Source organism: Bombina bombina, chromosome 7, assembly GCF_027579735.1.
Source record: "Bombina bombina isolate aBomBom1 chromosome 7, aBomBom1.pri, whole genome shotgun sequence".
Lineage (NCBI taxonomy): Eukaryota > Metazoa > Chordata > Amphibia > Anura > Bombinatoridae > Bombina > Bombina bombina.
Window position 1 is genome coordinate 84,174,454 of NC_069505.1, and position 20,838 is coordinate 84,195,291.

At 38.8% G+C, this 20,838-nt stretch overlaps 1 protein-coding gene across 1 annotated transcript in view; it reads right to left on the minus strand.

Annotated features, from left to right (window-relative positions):
- LOC128636239 (intestinal mucin-like protein) overlaps nucleotides 1-20,838 on the minus strand; it is a 52,346-nt gene that overhangs the window by 18,135 nt on the left and 13,373 nt on the right. Inside the window, exon 3 of the mRNA XM_053689277.1 lies at nucleotides 17,895-17,990. Within this exon, the coding sequence (XP_053545252.1) occupies nucleotides 17,895-17,990 (96 nt within the window). The remainder of the gene's footprint in view (nucleotides 1-17,894; nucleotides 17,991-20,838) is intronic.

Below are 20,838 nucleotides of genomic sequence, written 5' to 3' on the forward strand. Positions count from 1 at the left end.
ACAAGGTTAAGGCTCCAAGGAGGAGCAACAGACTTAAAGACAGGCCTGATTTGGACCAAGGCCTGACAAAAAGATTGCATATCTGGCACATCCGCCAAACGTTTATGTAGTAAAACTGATAAAGCAGAAATCTGACCCTTCAGGGTACTGACTGACAATCCCTTCTCCATGCATTCCTTAAGAAAAGATAAAATTCTAGGAATTATAATTCTACTCCAAGAGTAGCACTTGGATTCACACAAATAAACGGCTAGATTTAGAGTTCTACGGCCAAAGGGGTGCGTTAGCTACGCATGCTTTTTTTCCCCCGCACCTTTTAAATACCGTTGGTATTTAGAGTTCACAGAATGGCTGCGTTAGGCTCCAAAAAAGGAGCATAGAGCATAATTTAACGCCACTGCAACTCTCGATACCAGCGGTGCTTACGGACACGGCCAGCTTCAAAAACGTGCTTGTGCACGGTTTCCCCATAGAAAACAATGGGGCTGTTTGAGCTGAAAAAAAACCTAACACCTGCAAAAAAGCAGCGTTCAGCTCCTAACGCAGCCCCATTGTTTGCTATGCGGAAACACTTCCTAAATCTGCACCTAACACCCTAACGTGAATCCTGAGTCTAAACACCCCTAACCTTACACTTATTAACCCCTAATCTGCCGCCCCCGCTATCGCTGACCCCTGCATATTATTATTAACCCCTAATCTGCCGCTCCGTATACCACGGCAAGCTACATTATAGCTATGTACCCCTAATCTGCTGCCCCTAATACCGCCAACCCCTATATTATATTTATTAACCCCTAATCTGCCCCCCTCAACGTCGCCTCCACCTGCCTACACTTATTAACCCCTAATCTGCCGAGCGGACCACACCGCTACTATAATAAAGTTATTAACCCCTAATCCGCCTCACTCCCACCTCAATAACCCTATAATAAATAGTATTAACCCCTAATCTACCCTCCCTAACATCGCCGACACCTAACTTCAAGTATTAACCCCTAATCTGCCGATCGGAGCTCACCGCTACTCTAATAAATTTTTTAACCCCTAAAGCTAATTCTAACCCTAACCCTAACACCCCCCTAAGTTAAATATTATTTTATTCTAACGAAATAAATTAACTCTTATTAAATAAATTATTCCTATTTAAATCTAAATACTTACCTGTAAAATAAACCCTAATATAGCTACAATATAAATTATAATTATATTGTAGCTATTTTAGGATTAATATTTATTTTACAGGCAACTTTGTATTTATTTTAACCAGGTACAATAGCTATTAAATAGTTAAGAACTATTTAATAGTTACCTAGTTAAAATAATTACAAAATTACCTGTAAAATAAATCCTAACCTAAATTACAATTAAACCTAACACTACACTATCAATAAATAAATTAAATAAACTACCTACAATTATCTACAATTAAACCTAACACTACACTATCAATAAATTAATTAAATACAATACCTACAAATAAATACAATGAAATAAACTAACTAAAGTACAAAAAATAAAAAAGAACTAAGTTACAAAAAATAAAAAAATATTTACAAACATTAGAAAAATATTACAACAATGTTAAACTAATTACACCTACTCTAAGCCCCCTAATAAAATAACAAAGCCCCCCAAAATAAAAAAATGCCCTACCCTATTCTAAGATTAAAATAGAAAAGCTCTTTTACCTTACCAGCCCTGAAAAGGGCCCTTTGCGGGGCATGCCCCAAAGAATTCAGCTCTTTTGCCTGTAAAAAAAAAACATACAATATCCCCCCCCCAACATTACAACCCACCACCCACATACCCCTAATCTAACCCAAACCCCCCTTAAATAAATATAACACTAAGCCCCTGAAGATCTCCCTACCTTGTCTTCACCACACCCGGTCCCGATCTGTCCAGAAGAGCCTCCGATGTCTTGATCCAAGCCCAAGCGGGGGGCTGAAGAGTGACGTCCATCCTCGGGCTGAAGTCTGGATCCAAGCGGCGGATGAAGAAATCCATCATCGGGCTGAAGTCTTGATCCAAGCGGGCGCTGAAGAAGTCCATAATCGGGATGAAGTCTTCTATGAAGCAGCATCTTCAATCTTCTTTCTTCCGGAGCCATCATCTTCCAGCCGAGGCGGAACATCCTCTTCTACCGACGCCTACTCGCCGAATGACGGTTCCTTTAAATGACGTCATCCAAGATGGCGTCCATCGAATTCCGATTGGCTGATAGGATTCTATCAGCCAATCGGAATTAAGGTAGGAAAATTCTGATTGGCTGATGGAATCAGCCAATCAGATTGAGCTCGCATTCTATTGGCTGATCGGAACAGCCAATAGAATGCGAGCTCAATCTGATTGGCTGATCGGATCAGCCAATCGGATTGAACTTGAATCTGATTGGCTGATTCCATCAGCCAATCAGAATATTCCTACCTTAATTCCGATTGGCTGATAGAATCCTATCAGCCAATCGGAATTCGAGGGACGCCATCTTGGATGACGTCATTTAAAGGAACCATCATTCGGCGAGTAGGCGTCGCTTGAAGAGGTTGGATCCGCGTCGGCTGGGAAGAAGATGGCTCCGCTCCGGAAGAAAGAAGATTGAAGATGCGGCTTGATAGAAGACTTCATCCCGATGATGGACTTCCGACTTCAGCCCAATGATGGAGTTCTTCAGCCGCCGCTTGGATCAAGACTTCGGACCCTCTTCTGGACCGATCGCTGAACCCGGTGAGGTGAAGACAAGGTAGGGAGATCTTCAGGGGCTTAGTGTTAGGTTTATTTAAGGGGGGTTTGGGTTAGATTAGGGGTATGTGGGTGGTGGGTTGTAATGTTGGGGGGTATTGTATGTTTTTTTTTACAGGCAAAAGAGCTGAATTCTTTGGGGCATGCCCCGCAAAGGGCCCTTTTCAGGGCTGGTAAGGTAAAAGAGCTTTGAACTTTTTAATTTAGAATAGGGTAGGGCATTTTTTTATTTTGGGGGGCTTTATTATTTTATTAGGGGGCTTAGAGTAGGTGTAATTAGTTTAAAATTGTTGTAATATTTTTCTAATGTTTGTAAATATTTTTTTATTTTTTGTAACTTAGTTCTTTTTTATTTTTTGTACTTTAGTTAGTTTATTTAATTGTATTTATTTGTAGGTATTGTATAGTGTAGTGTTAGGTTTAATTGTAGATAATTGTAGCTATTTAATTTAATTAATTTATTGATAGTGTAGTGTTAGGTTTAATTGTAGATAATTGTAGGTATTTTATTTTATTTATTTATTGCTAGTGTAGTGTTAGGTTTAATTGTAACTTAGGTTAGGATTTATTTTACAGGTAATTTTGTAATTATTTTTACTAGGTAACTATTAAATAGTTATGAACTATTTAATAGCTATTGTACCTGGTTAAAATAATTACAAAGTTGCCTGTAAAATAAATATTAATCCTAAAATAGCTACAATATAATTATAATTTATATTGTAGCTATATTAGGGTTTATTTTACAGGTAAGTATTTAGTTTTAAATAGGATTAATTTATTTAATAATAGTTAATGTATTTCGTTAGATAAAAATTATATTTAACTTAGGGGGGTGTTAGTGTTAGGGTTAGACAGCTTTAGGGGTTAAAAAATATATTAGAATAGCGGTGAGCTCCGGTCGGCAGATTAGGGGTTAATGTTTGAAGTTAGGTGTCTGCGATGTTAGGGTGGGCAGATTAGGGGTTAATACTATTTATTATAGGGTTATTGAGGCGGGAGTGAGGCGGATTAGGGGTTAATACATTTATTATAATTAGGGGTTAATAAGTGTAGGTAAGGTAGTGGCGAAGTTGGGGGGGGCAGATTATGGGTTAATAAATATTATGTAGGTGTCGGCAATGTTAGGGGCAGCAGATTAGGGGTACATAGGGATAATGTAGCTGGCGGCGGTGTATTAGCGGCAGATTAGGGGTTAAAAAAATTTAATAGAGTGGCGGCGGTGTGGGGGGCCTCGGTTTAGGGGTACATAGGTAGTTTATGGGTGTTAGTGTACTTTAGAGCACAGTAGTTAAGAGCTTTATGAACCGGCGTTAGCCCAGAAAGCTCTTAACTACTGTTTTTTTTATGCGGCTGGAATTTTGTCATTAGATTTCTAACGCTCACTTCAGCCACGACTCTAAATACCGGCGTTAGAAAGATCCCATTGAAAAGATAGGATACGCAAATGGCGTATGGGGATCTGCGGTATGGAAAAGTCGCGGCTGCAAAGTGAGCGTTAGACCCTTTCCTGACTGACTCCAAATACCAGCGGGCGGTAAAAACCAGCGTTAGGAGCCTCTAATGCTGGTTTTGACGGCTACCGCCCAACTCTAAATCTAGCCGAAAGATATTTATGCCATATCTTATGGTAAATCTTTCTAGTAACAGGCTTGCAAGCCTGAATCATGGTCTCAATGACCGACTCAGATAAACCACAGACAGACAGAATTAAGCCTTCAACCTCCAAGCAGTCAGCTTCAGAGAAAAGAGATTTGGATGAAGGAAGGGAACCTATATCAGGAGATCCTTCCTGAGAGGTAGTCTCCAAGGTGGGAGAGATGACATCTCGAATAGGTCTGCAAACCAGATCCTGCAAGGCCACGCAGGGGCTATTAGAATCACCAACGCCCTCTCCTGTTTGATACAAGCAATGACTCATGGAAGGAGAGCAAATGGAGGAAACAGGTATGCTTACCTGAAAACCCAAGGAACCACCAGAGCATCTATCAGAACGGACTGCGGATCTCTTGATCTTGAACTGTACCATGGAATCTTGGGTCTCTCACAGGACGCCATCAGATCTAACTCTGGCACCCTCCATTTGAGGACTAAGCTGGAAAACACCTCCAGATGGAGTTCCCTCTCCTCGGGATGAAAAGTCTGTCTGCTCATAAAATCCACTTCCCAGTTATCTACTCCTGGAATGTGGATGGCAGATAGACAGCAATTGTGGGTCTCTGCCCACTGAAGAATCCGAGTAACCTCCTTCATGGCTAAGGAACTCTGTGTTCCTCCCTGGTGATTGATGTAAGTCACAGAGGTTATGTTGTCTGACTGGAACCTGATAAAATGGGCTGAGGAAAACTGAGGCCAAGCCAATAGAGCATTGTAAATTGCCCTCAAATCCAAGATGTTGATGGGAAGAGCAGACTCCTCCCGAGTCCAAAGGCCCTGATTTTTTATCGAGATCCAGACTGCTCCCCAGCCCAGCAGGCTGGCGTCCATGGTCACGATTACCCAGAAAGGTCTCCGAAAGCATGTGCCCTGAGACAGATGTTCCTGAGAAATCAGCCATGGGAGAGTATCCCTTAACGGCTGATTTAAATCTAATTTCTTACATAGATCTGCATGGTCGCCATTCCATTGTCTGAGCATGCACAACTGGAGAGCTCTCAAATGGAATTGAGCAAAAGGAATAAAGTCTATGGAAGCCACCATTAGACCGATTACCTCCATACATTGAGCCACTGAAGGATGAGCAGTAGTCTGAAGAGAGAGGCAAGAGGAAATTATTTTGTTTTCCTGACCTCTGTAAGAAAAATCTTCATCAATAGAGAATATATTATGGTCCCTAAGAACACTTTTCTTCTAGCAGGGGAAAGGAATCTTCTTTCCAGATTCACATTTCATCCGTGGGAACGAAGAAAAGACAACAATATCTCTGTGTGAGATTTTGCTTGTTGAAAAGATGGCAACTGAACCTATGGGGAGTAGTTATCAACGTGTCAACTTTCCTGCCTTCGCCGGCCCAATACGCCCGCCTAAGCTTGCCTTCCTTCGCTGCCGCAGACCTGAAAAAATACGCCTAAGTTATCAAATAAAGCTGTCAAAAAGCCGCAGGGCGATGAGCAGCGGACTGTGAGAGTTATCACTCATCCGATCTCGCTGCTCTTCGGCTGTTTGACAGCTTTCTTGCTAGCCTGTCACTAAGCACTCACACTAAACTACACTGTTCTACCCCCTATACCGGCGCCCCCGGAGCCCCCCGCAGCTAAATAAAGTTACTAACCCCTAAACCGCCGCTCCTAGACCCCGCCGCAAGTCTTATAAATGTATTAACCCCTAAACCGCCGCTCCTAGACCCCGCCGCAAGTCTTATAAATGTATTAACCCCTAAACCACCGCTCCCGGACACCGCTGCCACCTACATTATACCTAGTAACCCCTATCCTGCCACCCTATACCGTCGCCCTCTATAATAAAGTTATTAACCCCTATCCTGCTGATCCCGCACCTCGCCGCAAATAAATAGTTTAACCCCTAAACTGCCGCTCCCTGAACCCACCGCAACCTATATTAAATTTATTAACCCCTATCCTGCCCCCCCTACACCGTCGCCACCTATAATAAATTTATTAACCCCTATCCTGCCCCCCACTACACCGCCGCCACTGTAATAAAATTATTAACCCCTAAACCTAAGTCTAACACTAACCCTAACACCCCCCTAACTTAAATATTAATTAAATAAATCTAAATAATATTTCTATTATTAACTAAGTTAATCCTATTTAAAACTAAATACTTACCTATAAAATAAACCCTAATATAGCTACAATATAAATAATAATTATATTGTAGCTATCTTAGGATTTATTTTTATTTTACAGGCACCTTTCAATTTATTTTAACTAGGTACAATAGCTATTACATATTTATTAACTATTTAATAGCTTACCTAGCTAAAATAAAGAGAAATTTACCTGTAAAATAAAAACTAACCTAAGTTACAATTACACCTAACACTACACTATACTTTAATAAATTATTCCTATTTAAAACTAAATACTTACCTGTAAAATAAACCCTAAGATAGCTACAATATAATTAATAATTACATTGTAGCTATCTTAGGATTTATATTTATTTTACAGGTAACTTTGTATTTATTTTAGCTAGTTAGAATAGTTATTAAATAGTTATTAACTATTTAATAACTACCTAGCTAAAAGAAATACAAAATTACCTGTAAAATAAATCCTAACCTAAGTTACAATTAAACCTAACACTACACTATCATTAAATAAATTAAATAAACTACCTAAAAATAACTACAATTAAATACAATTACATAAACTAACTAAAGTACAAAAAATAAAAAAAGCTAAGTTACAAAAAATAAAAAAAATAAGTTACAAACATTTAAAAAAATATTACAACAATTTTAAGCTACTTACACCTAATCTAAGCCCCCTAATAAAATAACAAACCCCCCCAAAATAAAAAAAATGCCCTACCCTATTCTACATTTAAAAAGTTCAAAGCTCTTTTACCTTACCAGCCCTTAAAAGGGCCTTTTGTGGGGGCATGCCCCAAAGAGTTCAGCTCTTTTGCCTGTAAAAGAAAAATACAACCCCCCAACATTAAAACCCACCACCCACATACCCCTAATCTAACCCAAACCCCCTTAAAATAACCTAACACTAATCCCCTGAAGATCATCCTACCTTTAGTCGTCTTCACTCAGCCGAGCCACCGATGGAACTGAAGAGGACATCCGGACTGGCAGAAGTGATCATCCAAGGGGCACTGAAGAAATCTTCCATCCGATGAAGTGATCCTCCAAGCGGCGCTGAAGAAATCTTTCATCCAGGCGAGGTCATCTTCCAAGAGGCGCTGAAGAAGTCTTCTATCCGGGCGAGGTCATCTTCGAAGCCGGGTCTTGAATCTTCATCCCGCCGACGCGGAACATCCTTCTTTCCCGACGGACTACCGACGAATGAAGGCTCCTTTAAGGGACGTCATCCAAGATGGCGTCCCTTCAATTCCTATTGGCTGATAGGATTCTATCAGCCAATCGGAATTAAGGTAGGAAAATTCTGATTGGCTGATGGAATCAGCCAATCAGATTCAAGTTCAATCCGATTGGCTGATCCAATCAGCCAATCAGATTGAGTTCGCATTCTATTGGCATTCTATTTTTTTAAATGTTTGTAACTTATTTTTTTTCATTTTTTGTAACAGCTTTTTTTATTTTTTGTTCTTTAGTTAGTTTATGTAATTGTATTTAATTGTAGTTATTTGTAGGTAGTTTATTTAATTTATTTAATGATAGTGTAGTGTTAGGTTTAATTGTAACTTAAGTTAGGATTTATTTTACAGGTAATTTTGTATTTCTTTTAGCTAGGTAGTTATTAAATAGTTAATAACTATTTAATAACTATTCTAACTAGCTAAAATAAATACAAAGTTACCTGTAAAATAAATATAAATCCTAAGATAGCTACAATGTAATTATTAATTACATTGTAGCTATCTTAGGGTTTATTTTACAGGTAAGTATTTAGTTTTAATTAGGAATAATTTATTTAAGTGTTAGGTGTAATTGTAACTTAGGTTAGTTTTTATTTTACAGGTAAATTTCTCTTTATTTTAGCTAGGTAAGCTATTAAATAGTTAATAACTATTTAATAGCTATTGTACCTAGTTAAAATAAATTGAAAGGTGCCTGTAAAATAAAAATAAATCCTAAGATAGCTACAATCTAATTATTATTTATATTGTAGCTATATTAGGGTTTATTTTATAGGTAAGTATTTAGTTTTAAATAGGATTAACTTAGTTAATAATAGAAATATTATTTAGATTTATTTAATTAATATTTAAGTTAGGGGGGTGTTAGGGTTAGTGTTAGACTTAGGTTTAGGGGTTAATAATTTTATTACAGTGGCGGCGGTGTAGTGGGGGGCAGGATAGGGGTTAATAAATTTATTATAGATGGCGACGGTGTAGGGGGGGCAGGATAGGGGTTAATAAATTTAATATAGGTTGCGGCAGGGTCAGGGTGCGGCGGTTTAGGGGTTAATAGGTATAGAGTAGCTTGCGGTGGGCTCCGGGAGCGGCGGTTTAGGGGTTAATACAATTATTATAGTTGCGGTGGGCTCCGGGAGCGGCGGTTTAGGGGTTAATATGTATAGAGTAGCTTGTGGCGGGGTCAGGGAGCGGTGGTTTAGGGGGTAATAAATTTATTTAGTTGCGGCGGTGTAGGGGGGACAGATTAGTGGTGTTTAGACTCGGGGTACATGTTAGGGTGTTAGGTGTAGACAGCTCCCATAGAAATCAATGGGATATCTGGCAGCAGCGAAGTTGTACTTTTGCTATGGTCAGACTTCCATTGATTCCTATGGGATCCGCCGCCTCCAGGGTGGCGGTTTGAAAACCAGGGACGCTGGGCCGTAAAAGTGCCGAGCGTACCTGCTAGTTTTTTTATAACTAGCAAAAGTAGTCAGATTGTGCACACAAGTGCGGAACATCTGGAGTGACGTAAGAATCGATCTGTGTCGGACTGAGTCCAGCGGATCGAAGTTTACGTCATAAAATTCTACTTTTGCCGGTCTCTAGCCTTTGATAACTAAGGCGAATCAGCCTCGCTACAAATACGCTGCGGAATTCCAGCGTATTTGAGGTTGATGGCTTGATAACTACCCCCCAATATGTCATCCAGGTAGACTGCCACAGCAATTCCAACAGAATGTATCACTGCCAAAAGAACCCCCAGAACTTTTGAAAAAATTCTGGGAGCCGTGGCTAGACCAAATGGAAGGGCCACAAACTGGAAATGTTTGTCCAGAAAGGCAAATCTTAGTAATCTGTGATGCTCCCTGTGAATAGGAACATGAAGATATGCATCCTTTAGGTCTATGTTTGTCATGAACTGACCCTCTTGTACTAAAGGAAGAATGGAGCATATGGTCTCCATCTTGGAGGATAGAACTTTGAGAAACTTGTTTAGACACTTTAAGTCTAGAATGGGACGGAAAGTTCCCTCTTTTTTAGGAACAACAAATAGGTTGGAGTAAAACCCAAAACCCTGTCCCTGCACTGGAACTGGGACTATCACTCCCAGGTAGGAAAGATGTTGTATACATTTCAAGAACGCCTCTCTCTTTATCTGGTCTGCAGATAATATTAAGAGAAGGAATCTGCCTCTGGGAGGAAAAGTCTTGAATTCCAATTTGTAACCCTGGGATACTATGTCCACAGTCCAGGGATCTGGGACATCTTGTATCCAGGCTTGAGAGAACTGAGAAAGTTGGCCCCCCCAGCAGATCTGATCCTGGATCGGGGGCAATCCCTTCATGCTGATTTGGAATAAGCTGCGGGTTTCTATGATTGTTTCCCCTTGTTTCAAGACTGATTGGGTTTCCAAGAAGACTTGGATTTTTCCTGCTTGGAAGAAGGGGAAGGCTTTCCTCTAAAGTTACGAAAGGAACGACCATTACTCTGACATCCTTTAGCCGTATTCTTCTTATCTTGAGGTAGAAAAGACACTTTTCCACCCGTAATATCAGAAATAATTTCTGCCAAACCGGGTCCAAACAAGGTTTGTCCTTGTAAGGAATCGCCAGAAGCTTTACTTTAGAGGAAACATCCGCAGACCAGGATTTAAACCATAACGCCCTGCGGGCTAGGACAGCGAAACTAGAAGTTTTAGCTTCTAGTCTAACAACCTGTAAAATGGCATCTGCAATAAATGAATTGACCAATTTAGGAGTTTTAATCCTATCCTGAATTTCATCCAAGGAAGTCTCTACTTGAAGATTATCAGACAAGGTGTTGAACCAATAAAATGTTGCACTAGTCACGTGGCAATACACACCGCAGGTTGCCATTAGAGACCTTGATGAACATAAATCTTTTTCAAATAAGCCTGCAGCTTTTTGTCCATCAGATCCTTAAAAGAGCAGCTATCCTCAAAAGGAATAGTGGTTCTCTTAGCCAGAGTGGAAAAGGCCCCTTCAACTTTGGGTACAGTATATCAAGTGTCTTTAATGGAGTCCTCGACAGGAAACGTTTTCTTCAAAATGGGAGATGGGGATATTGACACCCCAGGTTTCTCCCATTCCTGTGAGATAATTTCCCTAGCACGGTCCGGCACAGGAAAAAAATCTGAAGTGGAAGGTTCATTAAAGAAACTATTAAGTTTACTAGATTTCTTAGGAGTGACAATGACATGGGTATCGAAGTAATCTAAAGTAGCTAAAACCTCCTTTAACAATACACAAAGGTTTTCAAGCTTAAATCTGAAAGATACCAAGTCAGTTTCAGAAGAAGGAAGTATACTGTCTGAATCTGAGATTTCACCCTCAGAAAGTCCTGATGTATCTTCCTCATCAGACTTATGAGAAAGGGCAACTTAGGAAGCAGAACTGAGGACAGGCACTTACTTTCTGAATTTCTAGATGTCCTCTTGTATGTTCCCTGTAATCTGGGAAGGGCAGCAAATGCTGCAGATACCGCTGAAGATACCTGGGCAGCAATTTCTGCTTTTAAATAATCTCCACTAGGAGTTATATAGGAACCGCAGGACACTGCATGTGACACAATTGAGGCTTGGGACGTAGCAGGAGAAAGCTGAGTAATTATTTTAACAGCATCATCCTGAGAGACATTAGGCTCAAAACTGTTACCTTTATTTTGCAAGGTTTTCTTGACACATGAAGAACAAAATTGCATAGGAGCTACAATTTGTGCATTTAAACATAATAAGCATGCATTCATGAGAGCAGGCTCTTGCTCCATATCAGACATGTTGTGAAACAGTAAATAAACGTGTACAGATAAGTTTCAAAGATTTTAATATTCAATTAAAATAAGCTAAGGAAAAAATAAACTTTAAGTATCCCAAATTAGGATCGATCCCCAGCTAAAATTATGTGAGAAAAGTTAAGAAAAAATATTTAATAAACATCAAATAAACTTCTAAAATACCACTCAGGAAACCCCACACCTCAATTACTGAGGTGCCTAACGCTACCAATTAAGACCGGATCACCCAGAAATGGATAAAAACAACTTTTTCCTCAGAAATGTTATGAAGAAAAACCAGTCATGTGACCAAAACTGCCGAGCTCAAATTACTGCTGCAACACAGAGAGGTAATAAAAATAGATTCCTGGTACACTGAGTACCAGAAATAACCAGTTTTTCAAACCAGACAGTTTAAAATGTAAGCAAAGGGGAAATGAATAAGCTGCTGAAAAAGAAAATGTGGCCTTACTTTCAGTTAAAACTTGAATTGTTTTATCAAGTAAATATGTGTCAGAAAATAAAGCCTAATAAAAACATTTTACCCTTTCTTTTTAAAAGAGTTTAAATGTTAGTCTCACACATGCTACAGTGCCTGCTTCATGCCCCAGTGTAACCCATACAACAGGATTATCTATGCCCCAATAAAAAAGCAGTGTCTTTTAATTTGTTAAGTGCATGGTCTTCCCAACTGGAAGAAAAAGCACTTACCTGCTCTGCTGTCCAGCATGTAGACAGTTACAAGGTATGAGAAGGCACAGTTCTTCACAGAGACCTTTGAAAAAGAGAGAACAGAGTAGCCAATTCTGGCTTTCTAAACTAGGACAGCAATTGTTAGGAAAACGCAGTAAGTACCTCTTTACAAGTTCCTAACTAACTTTTTCCTCAGAAACGTTATGAAGAAAAGCCGGTCATGTGACCGAAACTGCCGAGCTCAAATAACTGCTGCGACACAGAGAAGCACTAAAAATAGCTTCCTGGTACACTGAATACCAGAAATAACCAGTTTTTCAAACCGGACAGTTTAAAATGTTGCATTGTTTTATTTTAAAGCAAAGGGGGAATGAATAAGCTGCTGAAATAGAAAATTCAGCCTTACTTTCAGTAAACTTTCATTGTTTTATCAAGTAAATATGTGTCAGAAAATAAACCTTTGAAAAAGAAAGAACAGAGTAGCTAACTCTGGCTTTCTAAACTAGGGCAGCAATTGTTAGGAAAATGCAGTAAGTTCCTAACTGCTTTAAAGCCACCACTACCCGACTGCAAGGAATGATGTGGAATACGGATATACCTTAAAACCTCCTCCTGCTTGCCAGGAGTGATATTCCGAACAGTAATTACTCAAGCCGTGGACTCACCATATCTTAGGAAAGAAATATCTGGATAGCTTGATGTTCAACCGAGAAGCCATCAGATCTATTTTTGGAAAACCTCATTGATCCACAATCTGATAGAAAACTTCCAGATATAAAGACCAATCTACCGAATGAAGAGACTAGCAACTGTGATGTATTCTTCCAAAATACAAACTATTGGAATATGAACTGCAGAAATTGAACAAAGATTAGTCTCTGCCTAAGACAAAATTCAGAATGCCTCCCTCAACACCATGGAACTGTGAATTCCATCTTGATGAAAGAAGTAATCCACCACTGTGACACTGACTGATTGGAAACACAGATAGGTCTCTCTTCAACAGAGGCCAGCTTTGAAGAGTGCAGAAGATCGAGTTCCAAAACATATATAGGTACCCTCACCTCCAAACTCCCTGTGCTCTCTGAGATCCCCAGTCTGCACCTCAACTTGAAAGACTTGTGTTTTATAAAGATCACAGGCTTAATTTGTACAAACAAAAAAAGTCCCTAGAACAATGCATGGGTGATTATCAGTCATAAAACAGAAATAGTGTTGCTCAGAAATCCAGAAGGATTTTCTGAGAACCTAAAGAATGATCCCTGCATTACTGATGAAGCAAACAATGCTCAAAAGGTCTTATGTGAAACCAAGCAAATGGAATAGCATCTGATTCTGCTATCACCAGACCTAATACCTCCATTCAAAGTAATAAGGACAGAAAAAAACTTAAGATTAGAACACGCTTCCATCTCCTATTGTCTGTCAGGAAACTTAGAAATATAATCTTAGTATAAGGAGAAAGATAACTCTTTGGAAAATGGATTCTCCAATCATGCTCTTGAAGAAACAACAAGAGTCTGTTGGAGAAAAAAAGCTGCTTACATTCACTGGCAGTAGGAAAAATAGCATCCAGACCAGGCCCAAACAAAATTATTTCTTGAAAAAGAATAGACAAAAACTTAGGCTTAGAAACCATATCATATTAGAAATAAGCAACCTTAGTTTAATTTGATCTCTCAACTATCTGGTTGCTAGGTGGCTGTCATTAATCATAAATCTTAATTTATATCAAAAACAATGTTACAAATTAAAGTGCCAGCTAACCTTAAAAGTCTTAACCTATTATAAAACTCCACACCAAGATATTCATCAGAAAAGTGTTCAGATAAGCTATCACACCAAAGAGAAGAGGCTACAGCAACACATGTAATACTAATTGCTGCCTAAAATGGACACCCATTTGCTGAAAGTCTTCATACAAAAAGACTAACTTCCTAACCATAGAGTCTTAAAAAATAAATATTATCCTGAAAATAAATAGTAATACATTTAGCTAGAGTAGAAATATACCCATTTACCTTAGGGATAGTTCCAAAAGGTCTATGCCAAAAAAGAGGAAACATCCTATTAAATATTAAAGCTGGAATTAAAGGGGATACCAGGCTAAAGCACTCTTTAAAGAATATTTTAGAGATATTTCAGGAACCAGAAAAAAAAATCTGATGACAGTAGGTTTAAAAAACAAAACCAATTGTATAACAGACTTTACCTCAGGAACTTTAGGATCCTTGTTCAGGATAGAAAAGAAAAAAGTATGATTCTGTATCTTGATCAGAAACTGACTCCTTAATATCTGAAAATACCTCATCCTCTGAGGACAAGTCAGGCAAACCAGGGTCTGAAACATGCTGCTTAACAGACGTATCTCTTTAAATCAGATATGCTAATTGGGGGATTATCAGAAACTGTCTTTTTATGCTTGCTTGGATAAAACATAGCCACCAACATATAAAACACAGTAGAGCATTAAAAAAATATTTCAATCCTGGAGAGAACTCTGAGGATCTCCCCTGTATAGAACAAATAGGAGGAGGACAGATACCTTTAAGCAAAAACAGCATAAGTCTTTTTAGAATGTATTGAATGATCCATACAATAATTGCAAAGCTGAGCAGGTGGGCATAATATCAATAAGATTGCAAAAAAACACACTTAATAGAAGTTTACAAACTGTTCAGTAGATCTAGCTTCTAGGGAACTAACGTTTAAAATAGTAGGGAAGGTACCAGTATGTTCTATCATAGAAATACAATCCCAGTCTGAAAACCACAGAAAATAAAATGTTATTGGCTAATGATATTAAAAGATTTACATAAAAATCATAATTAAGTAAAACAGGCAAGTAAATACATAAGCCTAGAACCTTATACCCCAATAAAGCAGCTCTTGACAGTATTGAAAATCTTACCCCCACCACCAAAAAAAAAATCCAAAGCAAATAAAGGAGCATTGTGCACCCATAAATCAATGTGATCTTACCCGACACAGCATGATAGCGCAGAGAGGAAAGGCAGAAGAGAATATACTAAGAGCTCACAGCAAAACTAACAAACACACAGACACCCAAGATGGGCTAACTAAATAGCCTACACATGCAAAACCGGAGTGCTGTAAAAAGCCAGCACACACATCTGAGCAATGTACTAAGCAAATAACACTACATGCACGTGCACGTTGACAAAAGCTGACACGCATTAAACATGTGAAGTGTGCAAACAATCTGACAGAGGCTAATTAAGAATAAGATGAGCGAAAACTGAAATTACTTGCTCAATATAACCAAATAATGTGCTGGAAATAACCTGCAGCGCGAAAACCAATACATTACATACAGGATAATGCCAGTCACAATAGTCCCCTGGTTGTACAACACTAAGTGTACCTACTAATAGCCTATAGACTAAGTGAGTTTTCACATAAATATTAACTACATACTTACCAAATAAGCACCAACACTACTGGACTTTCTAACTGTAGAAAAAAAACTGCTTCCAGTAGATAGCCAATCCAGTGCTCTACGCATAACAGCAGATGATCTCTGTATGTGGAGTATAATGATGATACAACAGGAACTGGCTAGGGACCGTTCCTCACGACACCTGTGGCAGGATGGTGTCTTACTCCCTCTGGGTGCAATTGTGCCACTACCCAATGCACCATAAGGTTCCCTCTTTCCAAACAGTAGCTCTCTGAGAGGAAATGGGCCTCAAATCAGTGTCAGGACCCATTTCACAGAAGAACATCTAAAGTGTGAGGGGTTTTAAAGGTTCTTAGCGTTTTGGGTATATTTGTCTCCTCCCAGTGGCCAGGAGTGGAATTCCCAGGAGCAATGGCTTGTGGACTCTCACCACCTTTATGAAAGAGAGTTTTCTCTGTGACCAGCAGCATCCTGAATACACAGAAATCACTTTTTACTCGCACCTTGTGGAGCAGATTGCTTTTTTTTATGTAATCTATCAAAACTGTGGTTTCCAGCTTTAGATTTGGAGGGACTTTGATTGTCAGACTCTGGGAATAGAACAAGGAATTGCCAATGATGCTATGCCCTTGTAATTTATAGTTAACCATGTCCCACCATTCCTATAGTTCCCAACCCTGGGTAACTGGCCTACCTGCCCTACAGCCCACATTTGCTGCTTCCACCCTGTCAAAATATATAATCTTACTCTATATACTACCAACAACTCTGTACTACTGTCCTGTGTGCCCCGCCTGCCTGCCCTTCTGCCCACTTGTGCTTCTGCTCCAAATGTTCATATTATATAATACTACAGTAAGTACCATTAATATATTTTGCCTCTTGTGCTGGTGTCCTGGGTGCCTAGGATGCCTGCACTCCTGCCTACTTACACTGCTGCCTCATGTTGTCAAAATGTATAATCTTAGAGTCTGTACCACAAATGTGTCATGACTTCTGTATTGTCCAGCCTGCCTGCCCTCCTGCCCACTTAAGCTGATATTTAAATTTGTCAAAAATATTACTCTTACTTTAAGTATCTCCATTGTACTTTGGTTACTGCCCTGGGTGCCTGCATGCCTGTCTAGAGATACCATTCTGATGCTGTGTCCTGCCCATTACTACCCACAATGTTAGGCACAGTCTTTTCTGTGACTTTATTGTTGTAGGGTGGCACGTCCTTCTGCTCCTCTGCTGCCCACCGTGTCCTCTAGCTCCTATACTGCTCTGGTTGCCAGTCTGCACTTGTGTGCAACTGTACAGCGGCTACCATGTAATTGTAAAGCTGTTCCCCATTGGAAATAATGAGTTTTACATTTTGGCAAAGCTCAATACTTGTGCAAAACTACAGAATGGGTGCACAAATAGTGTTATGAAAACATGTTTTTGATGAATAGTTTGTCTGAAATTACAATTTTTAAAATGTACTTCTAATAGATACAGTATTATTATTTATTATTATTATTGGTTATTTGTAGAGCTCCAACAGATTCCGCCACGCTATAAAAATAGGCGGAAATAGAAGGAAACATTTATAGGGATCAGACGGGTAGAGGGCCCTGCCAAGAGTCGCACTGTTGTAGTCAGTTCTAAAGAAGGTGATCTACAAACATCATGGCTCTTAGGCTTACATGCTAAGGGGGTTCAAGGGGATAGCAATGGAGGAGAGGAATAGGTATAAGGAAAGGTTAGAACAGTAGAGACTTTAGGGAGTGCTTGAAGCTTTCAAAACTAGGGGAGAGTCTTGTGGAGTGAGGCAGAGAGTTCCACAAGATGGGAGCCAGTCTGGAGAAGTCCTGTAAACGGGAGTGTGAGGAGGTAACAAGAGAGCAGGAGAGTAGGAGTTCATGAGCAGAGCGAAGGGGACGGGAGGGAGAGTATCTGGAGACAAGGTCTGAGATATAGGGGGGAGCAGTGCAGTTGAGGGTTTTGTAGGTCAGAGTGAGAATGTTGTGTTTAATCCTGAAGGCAAGAGGAAGCCAGTGAAGGGATTGGCAGAGAGGTGCAGCAGATGAAGAGTGACGTGTAAGGAAGATGAGCCTGGCAGAGGCTTTCATTATGGATTGTAAAGGAGCTAGGCGGCAGCTGGGGAGACTTGAGAGGACAGAGTTGCAGTAATCGAGGTGGGAAAGGATGAGAGAGTGGAATAAGTATCCCTTAATGTTGCAAGACACTATTTTTACTTAAGGATAAATAACGCCAAACTTACCATTATGCGCACTATTTCCTCTGTGCCATTTAGGACACAACTTGTCTGTTTACATGTTCGACAACACTCCTTGTCACTTCTCTCGTATGTAAAACCCTATATGAAAATAAAATAAGGTTATACATGCTATAAACAGTAAATAAACACCAAAGTGAATTAACTATAAACAAACTGCAGACAATAATTTATGAGACATTATAAAAATTCACCTAGTACCACATTAAGGGCCTATTATTAAAAAAATTACCGCCATGAAAAAAAGTCAGTTAGACATTATATTATAATATAGGAGTCTTTTCTTCACATACAGAGCCCTATTATATATATCTCAAGAAAACAATTGTATTTCATCTCACCTGAGCGAAGAACATAAAAATGACACGCTAATTAAAGGGATACTAAACCCAATTTCTTTCTTTCCTGATTCAGATAGAACATGGAATTTTAAGCAACTTTCTAATTTATTCCTATTATCAATTTTATTTTTCTTCATTCTCTTGCTATCTTTATTTAAAAAGCAGGAATGTAAAGCTTACGAGTCGTTCCATTTTAGGTTCAGCACACTGGATAGTGCTTGCTTATTGGTGGCTACAGTTAAGCCATCAATAAGCAAGCATAACCCAGGTTCTCAACAAAAAATGGACCGGCTCTTAAGCTTTACACTCCTGCTTTTTTAATAAAAATAGCAAGAGAAAGAAAAATTGATAATAGGAGTAAATTAGAAAGTTGCTTAAAATTGCTTGCTCTATCTGAATAAGGAAAGAAAAAAATTGGTTTTAGTATCCCTTTAATTAGCGTGTCAATATTCCACAGCACCATAAATTCTTTGCAAAATTATTTTATTTCAGCATAACAACAGCACAGGTATGCAACGTTTCGGGATCACAGTCCCTTAATCATGCATACACAACTATGCACCTGTGTCTTATTTAAAGGTACAGAACGACCAATCTGAAACTCTTAAAATCTTTAACCCTTATCAAAGGCAATAAGTATACTGCCATCTACTGTTCTAAATGATTTACACATATATTTTATTTTATACATTTTTACATATAATCAATAAATTAATACAGGTAAACCGAATACTTCACAGGATATATAAAGCCTAGTGGAATTACCTAGAGGAATACGGATAGATCTAATTCTCTATTTAACCCTATTGGGTTTACCTGTGTTAATTAGTTTATTATATGTAATAATTTATAAGAAAAGTTTTTTTCTATATTATGATCCATAATGTGTACTTATGCTCTTTGGCACTTATATGTGTCTTTTATTTTGAGTAAATAATTTAGAACAGTAGATGGCAGTATACTTATTGCCTTTGATAAGGGTTAAAGATGTTAAGAGTTTCTGATTGGTCATTCTGTACCTTTAAATAAGACACAGGTGCATAGTTGTGTATGCATGATTAAGGGACTGTGATCCCGAAATGTTGCATACCTGTGCTGTTGTTATGCTGAAAGAAAAGAATTTTGTAAAAAAATTATGGTGCTGTGAAATATTGGAATTCTATTTAGTAAGTTTAAGGTCGTTAACTCGTTCACGGTGCACCAATCCTATGAAGGATATCACCCTGTTGCTGGTCTAACTTTGAACTGTTCGATTTATTTAGCGTGTAGTAGGGTATAAAATGATTCAAGAAGTACAGTACATTTGGAAAATGAACATAATTTTCTCTACATAAATTAAGCAAAAATATAACTCTAGGGCAGCCCATCTGCATGAATCACTTGTTTGTGAACACATTTCATTTATGTCTAAGATGGAACACGTTATCTCTGTAATGTTGTTATAAAATAGAAAATGACTATAAATATTAACACTTAAATGGACATGATACCCAAATTATGAAGCACATGAAAGTAATGCAGCATAGCTGTAAAAAGCTGACTAGAAACTATCCACTGAACATCTCTATGTAAAAAAGGAAGATTCCTAAGTATTCACACTCCACTGTAAAGCGACTTTAAGCAGCCAGTCTGGATGCTTGTCCCAGGACAAGTTAGGGAGTGAGCATCTGTCATGTGCAGGCACAGTCATGTTATTTACCTATTCAGTGTAAGTTCTATGAAATCTCATGAGATCACAGCAAAGGCAAAGCATTACCTCAACACTTCTGATGCTGATTGGCTATTGCTTTTTTCCCACTTGCTGCTGGACAGCAGCTAAAGTATAACTGTTTACACAGCACTTACACTAGTGAGCTGAAGATATTTTGAGGTAAAATATCTTTGTTTTTTACATAAAGATGTTCAGGTGATATTTTGTTGTTTGCTTTTTACAATTATGCTGCATCACTTTCAAGGGATTTAGCATATGAGCATTATGTCCCTTTAAGATGATTTATGAAACAAAGCAACTAATGCTAAAGGTAAGTGTTGCTAGTGCAATTACCATCAAAGGCAATAAATATTCTCTTTTTTAGTGATTATGTGTCAGAGATCATAATGAAGTATCCTAAAAGTAACAAGAAATAAATAGCTTTTATTTTTTAATTAATCCATCTTGCTCTGTTGCACCTAGATTAAGGACATTTCTTCTGATCACTTATTAAAAAAAAATAGAAAAAACAAATAGTGCTGAACCTGAAAGGGGGGGGGGAGAATTGCTGATTTTAGCAGAAACTTGGGGCCCGATCCGATATGCAGCATTGCCCGCAAAAGCCGGCGACGCCGAAATTTGCGCTGGCTTGGTATCCTATATACGGCGTAACCTAGAAGTTACGCTCGTATATTTCTGCCGTTGCCCCTTTTTTTGGGGGCCATAGGCAGGTATACCAAACTAGCGCAGTTTGGTATCCAATATACAGCGTAAGGACTTACGTGGCGAAAATTGAGAAATCTTACTCCATTTTCGCCTCGCCACAAAATGCAGCCGTAGTAAGCCTTACTCTGTCTATTGGAGCCCCGTAACTCCCTAAACTAGCTGCAAAATAAAC